At 39.6% G+C, this 11,122-nt stretch overlaps 1 protein-coding gene across 1 annotated transcript in view; it reads left to right on the plus strand.

Annotated features, from left to right (window-relative positions):
* Window positions 1-11,122, plus strand: part of CLVS2 (clavesin 2) — a 132,878-nt gene that overhangs the window by 93,056 nt on the left and 28,700 nt on the right. The window contains exon 3 of the mRNA XM_007955495.2: window positions 9,243-9,353. Within this exon, the coding sequence (XP_007953686.1) occupies window positions 9,243-9,353 (111 nt within the window). The remainder of the gene's footprint in view (window positions 1-9,242; window positions 9,354-11,122) is intronic.

The raw sequence follows: 11,122 nt of genomic DNA on the forward strand, positions 1-11,122 counted from the left end.
GGTCCCTTTGAGGAAGGACCCCACTACATTGCCAAAAATCTATAATGTCAATCTTTCTCCCAGCCTTCCCCAAAGGAATCTGAGGCCTTTTACGAGGGTGACTGTTCATTGGGGAAAAGGAAATGATCAGACTTTTCAGGGATTACTGGACACTGGCTCTGAACTGACACTAATTTCAGGATACCCAAAGCATCATTGTGGCCCACCAGTCAGAGTAGGGGCATATGGATGTCAAGTTGTTGATGGAGTCTTAGCTAAGGTGTGTCTAACAGTGGGTCCAGTGGGTCCCCAGCTCCAGAATGCATAACTGGAAGATATACTGAGCAATTGGCAGAATTCCCACATTGGTTCCCTGACGTGGGAGTAAGGGCTATTATGGTAGTAAAAGCCAAGTGGAAGCCATTGAAACTGCTTCTACCTACCAAAATAGTAAATCAAAAGCAATACTGCATCCCTCAAGGGGTTTCAGAGATTACTGCCACCAAGGACTTGAAGGATGTTGTTGTTGTTGTTGTTGTTATGTGCCATCAAATCAGACCCAACTCATAGCGACCCCTCCTTGGGTTTCTGAGGTAATATCTCTATGGAAGTAGATTGCCTAACCTTCCTCCTGAGGAGTGGCTGGTGGATTGAACCACCAGCCTTCTGGTTAGCAGTCAAGTGCCTTAGGCACTGATTCCTACCACATCCCCATTTAATTCACCTATTTGGCCTGTGCAAAAACAGATGGACCTTGGAGAATGACAGTAGATTATCATAAACTTAATCAGGTGGTGACTCCCATTGCAGCTGCTGTTCCTGATGTGGTTTCATTGTTTGAGCAAATTAGTACATCCCCTGGTACTTGATATGGAGCTATTCATCTGGCCAATGCCTTTTTCTTGATACCAATTTCAAAGGACCATCAGAAGCAGTTTGCCTTCAGCTGGCAAGGCCAACAGTATACTTTCACAGTGCTTCCTCAGGGGTATATCAACTCCCCAGCACTATGTCATAATTTAGTCTGTAGGGTCTTGATCACCTTTCCCTTCCACAAGACATCACACTGGTCCATTATATTGATGACATTATGCTGATTGGACCTAGTGAGGAAGAAGTATTAATGACTCTAGACTTATTGGTGAGACATATGTGTGCTAGAGGTTGGGAAACTTATCCAACAAAAATTCAGGCACCTTCCACCTCAGTGAAATTTCTAGGGGTCCAGTGGTGTGGAGCATGTTGAGATATTCCTACTAAAGTGAAGGATAAGTTATTGTATCTGGCTTCCCCCACAACTAAAAAGGAGGCACAACATCTGGTGGGCCTCTTTGGATTTTAGAGGCAACATATCCTTCATTTGGGTGTGTTGCTGTGGCCTATTTATCAAGTGACTCAGAAAGCTGCTAGTTATGACTGGGGCTCAGAACAATGGAAGGCTCTGCAACAGGTTCAGGCTTCTGTGCAGGCTGCTCTGCCACTTGGGCCATATGATCTGGCTGATCTAATGGTGCTTGAAATGTCTGTAGTAGATAGAGATGCTGTTTGGAGTCTTTGGCAGGTCCCTATTGGTGAATTGCAATGCAGACCCTCGGGATTTTGGATCAAAGCCCTGCCATCCACTGCAGATAACTACTCTCCTTTTGAGAAACAGCTTTTGGCTTGTTACTGGGCTTTAGTAGAGACTGAATGCCTAACCATGGGCCACCAAGTGACCATGAGGCCTCAGCTGCCCATCATGAACTGGGTGTTGTCTGACCCACAGAGTCATAAAGTTAGATGTGCACAGCAACACTCCATCATTAAATGGAAGTGTTGTATCAGAGATCAAGCTCTAGCAGGACCTGAAGGCACAAATAATTTGCATGAAGAAGTGGCCCAAATGCCTAGGGTCTGCACTCCAGTCACATTACCTTCCCTCTCCCAGTCTGCACTTATGGCCTCATGGGGAGATCCTTATGATCAGTTGACTGAGGAAGAGAAAACTCGTGCCTGGTTACAGATGGTTTTGCATGATATGCAGGCACCACTCAAAAGTGGAAAGTAACAGCACTGCAGCCCCTTTCTGGGACTTCCTTGAAAGACAGTGGTGAAGGGAAATCTTCCCAATAGACAGAACTTTGAGCCATACATATGGCTGTTCACATTCCATGGAATAAGAAATGGCCAGATGTGCGATTATATACAGATTCATGGACTGTGGCTAATGGCTTGGCTAGATGGTCTGGGACTTGGAAGGAGCATGATTGGAAGATTGGTGAAAAAGATGTATGGGGAAGAGGTATGTAGATAAATCTTTCTGAATGGGCCAAAGGAGCAAAGATATTTGTATCTCATGTGAATGCCCACCAAAATGTAACCTGAGCAGAGGAGTACTTTAACAATCAGGTGGAGAGGATGGCATGTTCAGTGGAAACCAGCCATCTTTTTCCCTAGCTACTCCTGTCATTGCTCAATGGGCTCATGAACAAAGTGGCCATGGTGGCAGGGATGGAGGTTATGCATGGGCTCAGCAACATGGACTCCCACTTATCAAGGCTGATTTGGCTACTGCCTCTGCTGAGTATCCAATCTGCCAGCAGCAGAGACCAACACTGAATCCACGATATGGAACCATTCCTCGGGGTGATCAGCCAGCAACCTGGTGGCAGGTTGGTTACATTGATCCACTTCCATCATGGAAAGGACAGCATTTTGTTCTTACTGGAATGTATGCTTATTCTGGATATGTATTTGCCTTCCCTGCATGCAGTGCTTCTGCCATAACTACCATCTGTGCACTTACAGAATGCCTTATCCACCATCATGGTATCCCACACAGCATTGCTTCAGGTCAAGGGATTCAATTCATAGCAAATGAAGTGCAGCAATGCTCATGGAATTCACTGGTCTTATCATGTTCCCCATCATCCTGAAGCAGCTGGCTTGATAGAACAGTGGAATGGCCTACTGAAAACACAATTACGACACCGGCTAAGTGGCAATACCTTGAAGGGTTGAGGCATTGTTCTCCGGGATACTGTATATGCTATTAAACCAGCGTCCAATGTACGATTCTGTTTCTCCAATAGCCAGGAATCACAGGTCCAGGAACCAAGGGGTGGAAATGGGAGTGGTACCACTCACTATTACCCCTAGTGACCAACTCAAAAAATTTTTGCTTCCTGTCTCTGCTACCCTATGCTCTGTGGGTCTGGAGATCTTAGTCCCAAAGGGAGGAACACTCCCACCTTGAGACACAATACTGATTGCATTGAACTGGCACTTAAGAATGCCACCCGGCCATTTTGGCTTCCTTATGACTTGGGATCAACAGATAAAGAAGTGCATTGCTGTACTACCTGATGTGATAGATCCTGATTACCAAGGGGAAATTGGATTGACATTACATAATGGAGGTAAAGAAGAATATGTTTGGAATACAGGAGATTCTTTAGGTCATCTCTTAGTACTACCATGCCCTGTGATTAAAGTTAATGGAAAATTACAGCAACCCAATACTGATATGCCTACTAATAGCCCAGATCCTTCAGGAATGAAGGTTTGGGTCATCCCACCAGGCAAAGAACCATGACCAGCTGAGGTGCTTGCTGAGGGTAAGGGAAATACAGAATGGGTGGTGGAAGAAGGTAGTTCTCAATATCAGCTATGACCACATGACCAGTTGCAGAAATGAAGACTGTGATTGTTATATTTTTGTTTCCTTCTGTTATGAACTGTGAAAAGTAAATAAGGTTAATGCATTTCAGTCGTATGTGTGTTAGCGTATCATGTTAGGTGCAAATATGACTTTATAATTGTCCTTACTTAGAGATTACATGTGGTTAAGAAGATGTGTACAACTGCCTAGTTGACAAGAGGTGAACTGTGCTAATTGTTCCTGTGTGTCAACTTGGCTGGACCACAATTCTGTGTGGTTTAAGCAGCTGTGATGTGGTTATTCCCATGATGGGATCAGATGTATATGTTTTGAGAAGCCAATCCACTGAAAGGGAGTTTTCCTAGGGGTGTGGCCTGCTTCCAGTATATTTATGGACATGCTGGGAAAAGAGACACTCTTCTGTGAATTGGAATTCTGCTGTGCTGCCTATAACTGTCTGTGAGTGAACAATCCACCCTTCAGCCTGGAGATCTTGGATTTGTCATTTGTTGGAATCAACAGCCAGTATACTGCCTGCCAACCTTGAGCTCCTCAGCCCCTGTACCTGCATGGTTGGGAAAAGCCTCCATCTTGATGTTTGATCCAAGAGCTTTGGACTTGCCAGCTTCTATAAGTGTGTGAACAATTTTCCTAAGATAAATTTCTCTTTCTCTCTATATATAAGCTTTACTGGTTTTGTTTCTCTAGAGAACACAGTCTAACACACACATATATATATATCCTGGTCCCTTATTTCTACTACTTTATCTTTCTTCTTTGTGTGGACTGTGATGGTCTGTTATCTCTAAGGCATTGTGACATTTTTGTGTTTATATTTAATTGGTGATTTTATGTTGGAGTGATTTGCCCAAGATTTTAGTTTTCTTTGTTTTGTTTGGATGTATCTGAATAAGCAGGGTACTGTGCTTCTCTATTTGCTGGTTGGCAGCACTTATACACTCACCACCTGTCTCCTTTCCAGTCATCAACCTCTCATGTCTGTGCTGTCTTTGGCAAGTGGAGCCCATTCTTAGGTCCCTGGAATTTGAACGAGAGTACTGTCACTTTATATATCCAAAATGACCACTGCTTGTAAACATTCAAAATGGTTGTACCCAGCTGCCACTTGTAAACATTCAAAATGGCTGCCCTCTCCAGATAGCTGAAAGTCCAGAGCTCAGTTTGTCTCCTTCTTTGCTGTTTTCCTTTTCAGTCATCAGCTACCCATGCAGGAGTCCATATAATCCTTGGTGAGCAGGGCCAATTTTCAGGTTAATTCTCAGGTCATAACATTCAGTCTCTCTGTGCTGTCAGGACAACTGATGGTCCATAGCTCCATTTTTCTCCTTACTCACTGTTTTCTTTTCAAAGCTCAGGGCTCCAGGATTATCTTCTGTATTTGTGTCAATAGGTTTCTCTTTTCTTTGTTGAAGAGGGTCCATGCAGCTTGTCTGCCTATTCCACCATTTTACTGGAAGTCAATTTACCCCTATTTTTATCTTTGATGAACTTTATATAGTTTTGGGTTTACACTTAGGTCTTTGATCCAACTTGAGTTTGTTTTTGTGTATGGTGTGAGGTAGGGATCTTGTTCCATTTTTCTTCAAATGGATATCCAATTTTGCCAAAATCATTTGTTGAAAAGTTTATCTTTTTTAAGGAATGGACAGTCTTTGATCCTATTGTACATAACTGTCACTATGAATCCAAATTGACTTGATGGCACCAACAACAATAACAACAATAATTCTGTTCAGTAAACACTTATCAAGCTCAGCTCTGGGGCACACACACAACATGTTTTCAAAATTCTTGGAATTTAAAGATGAATCAGGCACAATCAGCCTCAGTATTTAGTGCATAAAACAGAAATTTCTCCAAATAGTTTAAGGAAAATGGGATTTAATACAGGTGCTTCTTGTTGTTGTTGTGTGCTGTCGAGCCAGACCTGACTCATAGCGACCCCTCTTTGGGTTTTGAGGCAGTATCACTACGGAAGTAGATTGCCCCATCTTCCTTCCAAAGAGTGGTTGGTGGGTTTGAACCACCAGCCTTCTGGTTAGCAGTCAAGTGCCTTAGGCACTATGCTACCAGAGCTCCCAATACAGAGTGTTAGATGTCTAATACCTTATTGGAAGTGCTAGAGGAATGGAAATGAGGGAAGGACTTCTGCTGAACTCTTGGTTTCAAGGATATATACCTGCAGTTGTGATCTTGTGGTCAAGAAATTACTGTCTCCACTCTCACTGCAGTTGTCCTCTCACTCTCCAAAGCATCAAAATGAAGGTGGTGTCCCATCACTCCTGTAGACAGCCTTGCTTATCAGCTGCCACTTCTACTGAAAAGTGACTGCTACCATCCTTCTGACCTTCACATCTAGTCCATGTGCATCTCAGCAAAGCTGTCCATTCAGAATCCCAGCTACAAGATATGTAACTTTTATTCTTCTAAAGTCTATTCTATAGAGTGGGGAAATGACGTAGGTGGAAATGGATGCCATTCCAAGAATCAATAGAACAACCTTGCGGAGCACACTACCTCTGCCTGCCAAGAGCTCACAGTCTAGTTAGTTGTGGAGGCAGAAAAACCAAGAGATAATGTCAGTGTGATGTGGCAAATGCAACAATGAACTTAGATGTTAGGCAGGAAATGATAAAGATGGGATTTTATGGGAGAGCAGTAGGATGAGAAATGAGAAAAAGGATCCAAAAAATATTTCTGGAGATAATGTTTCCTAAACTAAAGCTTAAGAGATTTCTAAGAACACATCATACAAAGAGGAAAGGAAGGCCATTTCAGGCATATGGGGGAGAACAAAATCAACCAGCTGTAAAACAATATGTTGATTATAGAAATGGAGGATTTCAGGGAAGTGAAATGGTGGGAAGCAGAGGAGTGGAAGTTGTGGGGTTGGGAGTGGATGTTATGTGGTCGTGATCTCATGGGCACCATGTGGGTGGGGAATACCAGCTCTACAGACGTGGGCATTTAATGTGACAAGACTTGGGAAGTGATTGAACATGAGGAGGATCACAGTAGTGAAAGGGAGCGAATCAGGGATTATATCCATATTTTAGACTTCCAGTGTTGAGAGGCTAGAGATGGTATTAAATCATTATTTGAACTTTGATCTAGTTGATAGCAAATATAATGCTTTCCCTGTTCTTTCACCCTGCTTTGACTATAATTTATTCTTGATAAAGACTAAAGGTATGTCCAATAATATTCAAACACCATGTACAAGTTATATGTATATGTGTACATAGTGATTTTTTAGGAAACAAGAAGCAGGGTCTCCATATGCGTACCAAAATTTGAGTCACTGAGTTAAGACTTTTGACTTAACAGCTTTGATAGCTGGTGTTCTTTCATTTTTATTATAGAGATCAAATTCTCATTCTGGAGTACATTTTGAAACTATACTAAGTGATTTTGCTTTAAGTAGTGCATCAAGTTAAAAAATCCTAAAGGTCTTCCTGGCATGAAACGTCAAGACTTGGATAACGATAAAAATATTTGCAGATGCATTGCTGAACTCTCAAGAACATGTGAAAATCTCCCCTTCCCTTCTGAGCCAAACGCAAATAGCAGTCTACTGGAAACCAGGATACTAAGTGAAATCTGGATGGGTCTGTTAACAACAGCATCTGAAGCTGTTGGAGGAAAATGTTGTCTGGGCTTGAGGATAGGGAGTTAAGAAGACTAATCTTATCCAAATTGGAGAAAAGTGAGTCTGGATTAGAGATCCTGCACTCTGATGGCCAGGAAACTGCCAAGGAAATCTCTGCACAACCTTCAGATCCAGGTGGAAAATATAATAGAAATAAAAACAGTATTAATAATGATTATAATCTTTGATAATTTTTGGTCATAATTGTCCCATATGGGTCTGATATTTGAATATATACTGCAGAGAGGAACCTCAAGATGAGAAATTAAGTCTGTACCAGCAGGAAATAGTGTACATCTTCCCTGTAGAAAGGCATCCTTTAGCCAACTCTTTCAGAATTTGTAACTATGAGTTTACTATTAACAAGACTGCTATTCCTAAAGTTTTCAGGGGCCAGTTTTTCAGAAGTGGATCACTACTTCCTTCTTCCTAGTCTGTTGTAGTCAGGAAGCTCAGCTGAAACCTGTCCACCATGGGTGATGCTGCTGGTGTTTGAAATACCAGTGGCATAGCTTCCAGAATCACAGCAACACACAAGCCACCACATTACGACAAACTGATGCAGCATCAGGATTGGAAGAAGACTCATTAACAACCTGTGATACACTAAAGACATAATGTTGCTTGCTGACAGCGAAGATTTGAAGCTCTTGATGAAGAAGATCAAAGACTACAGCCTTCAGTAAAGATTGTGCTTCAACATAAAGAAAATGAAACTCCTCACATCAGGACCAATAAGCAACATTATGATAAATGAAGAAGAGATTGAAGTTCCGAAAAATTTCATTTAACTTAGATCCACAATCAATGGCCATGGAAGCAACTGTCAAGAAATCAGATGATATATTTTACTGGGCAAATCTGCTGCAAAAGACTTACAGTATTAAAGAGCAAATATGTCACTTTGAAGAACATGGCCAAGAGTTACATCTAAGAATGGGAAGTGTTCAGAGCATCAATACTGTTAATGGTAAACAGAAAACCTAGAAAACATTGTTCATTGATGGAAGAAAATGTACATCAGTTTTGGCAATGAACAAAATGGTCAGTTCAGTGTGGAATTTTGAACAAGTAGCAAAAAGTTGACTCATTTATGTAGAATCCATCATACACTCAGGTGCAATGTAAAATGTTGCAATTCATTAGGCTTAAATATTCCTTTTATAATATGGCATTGGCATGGGGTATTTATTCATGGATAGGAGGCAAAAACCTCTCTGTATCACTTCACATTCAAATCTCACACAAAGTTGAGTTCTGCCTGAGGTGGAGCCTGGCCTTATGACAGTCCTATTTTCCTCCTGTAGAATCCTAGGGTTTTGACTTTATTTAACCTAGAGAAATGCATCCTTACACATCTTACAATAAACTTTATGTTTTTGTTCTGCTTAATTTTAAGCATGTTTCATTTTCTTGTTTGTGTAGTTGAAATAAAGAAAGGAGAATGTTCATAAAAATCAGTGAAATCAGTAGGAAAGATAATCAAGTCCATTTTGATATTTGACAATATTCACATTACAGATACCTATATTGGAATTTAATCATTTTAATTCAAATAAATTTAATATAACTATAAATAATGAAAATAAAATATATACCCAACATAGATTAATAATTTGGTAAATACCTAATGATTTTGATGTTTCCTGGCCTGCAATGACTGACTCTTTAGCAGTCTGCAGGCTTAAAAAAAAAAATTGTGAAATGCTGCAATTCTTACTAACACCTGTTCTTGAGAAGGATTTGCTAGTATTACACATTACATAGTTACTGTATGAAAGTTATAGTGTTTGGTATGATAAAATTTTTCCATTTTTCCTCTTCTTCATAAGTATACAGATAATCTCATTTCAGTGTGTGGAATGAAGGACTTTTATAACATATGTCCTTCCTTAAATATTCTCAATGTGTTAAAGAATGTCTTGATTTGTTTCTTTCTCCATGTTACCCTAGGATAGTTTCCCAGCAAGATTTGGAGGAATTCATTTTGTCAATCAACCATGGTATATTCATGCCCTATACACCGTGATCCGGCCTTTCCTGAAGGAGAAGACTCGGAAAAGGGTATTTGTTTCTTTTATACTATTCTTTTCCCTCCTTCATTCAATGAATCATGATGCATACTGCCTGTATAATATTGGCTGTAGTTAAATATGCTAGTACATTATATATAAATATTAAACATAAAAGGCTTTTTAAAAGTCTTAAGAATCTTGTGATTAATTCTGAACACTCTATCTGTGAAAGAAACATTTACAAAAGAGAAAACACTTGAGCATGTTCATTGTATATATATATATATATATATATATATACAGGCATTAAGGAACTTGGTGGCATAGTGCCTATTAGGCATTTAACTAGTAACCAGAAACCTGGGGATTCAAAGCCACCACCCACCAGCCACTCCTTGGAAAGAAGGTTGGGCAATCTACTTCTGTAGTGATACTGCCTCGGAAACCCTAGGAGGGGTTGCTATGAGTTGGATCTGACTCGATGGCAGTGGGTTTTATAGGCATTATATTGAATATAGTAATTTTGCTTATATCAAATATAATTTTGTATTTACTGTCATAATTAATCACACTTCTGCGAAAAAATTTTAATGTATAGAAATTAACATTTTAGATTAGTTTCATCTAACAATGAAGATAATCATAGAATATAAATAATAATTTTCCTGAGAATTATATAATCATTTATATAAAGCATTTAGTACACGTATGGCACATGATAAGAACTGTCGTAATTGTTAATACAGGTTTTAATAATGGATTTCAATGCATATTATCTTATTCAACCATCCAACATACCTGCCAAATAAATGTAGTAAGGATTAGCTCCTATTCAGAGCTGAGGAAAGTGAGTCTTAGGATAGATAAGTAACTTGCTTACTGATATATACAGCTCTACAGTTGTAAAGCTGATATATGAGCCCAAGTCTTCCAGATTTGCTTTAAATGTGAAGCTATCTTTTACACTCCATACTGCATCCAATTTTCAAATGGTTATTTCACAGTAAAACACTTACTTCTAAATCTGTATTGAAGATAATTTCTCATGATTCTCAGTAACTGAGGGGACTCATCAGGTATTTCAGTGTTGTAGAAGCCTTGTTGTGATCTAAAAGTGTAACTTTAATCATGTGTCCATATCAAACATTAGTGAACAGAAATTTTATTGTATATGAATTTGTTGAGAATATTCACATAATTTAAAAGGAAACATTCTGTAAATAATCAATTTATATTTAGAGTTATTTATACCACTGAGAATAAAATTAATTCATATTTGAGAATTCAGAAATGTATTGAAATGCCTTAAAAATAACATTTTCAAGCGTTGTTTTTTGAAGGGGTGAAGAGGTAACTCAAAACACATGCTGGGGCTTTAAGTACAAATTAGACTTACATAGTGCTTATGTAGAATTCACTGTAGTATTCACACTGTCTTAAGTATTTTACATATGTTAATTCATTTTATTCTCACAAATGTGCTTTGGGGTAGGAATTGTTCTCTTTCTCATTTTATACATGGAAAAATGTGGTGCAGAAGGTTAAGAAATTTGCTTGGGATCATAGCAAATAGATAGCAGAGTTCAAGATGAACATATATAGGCAGGGCAAGATGGCGGACTAGGCAGAAGGATTGCACAGACCCTCTTCAACAAGGAAAAGGGAAACCAATTAACACAGACACAGAGGATAATCTTGGACCCCTGAGCCTTGAAGGAAAGGATGAAGAATTGGACTAAACCCCAACTAGCAGAAGAATTTGCGTGAAAATACCAAAAAAAAGGAGACCTACGGAGCTGCGGTCTGACAGCGAACTGA

The sequence above is a fragment of the Orycteropus afer genome, unplaced genomic scaffold, assembly GCF_000298275.1.
Source record: "Orycteropus afer afer isolate SDZICR_OR568_19922 unplaced genomic scaffold, OryAfe1.0 scaffold00506, whole genome shotgun sequence".
Lineage (NCBI taxonomy): Eukaryota > Metazoa > Chordata > Mammalia > Tubulidentata > Orycteropodidae > Orycteropus > Orycteropus afer.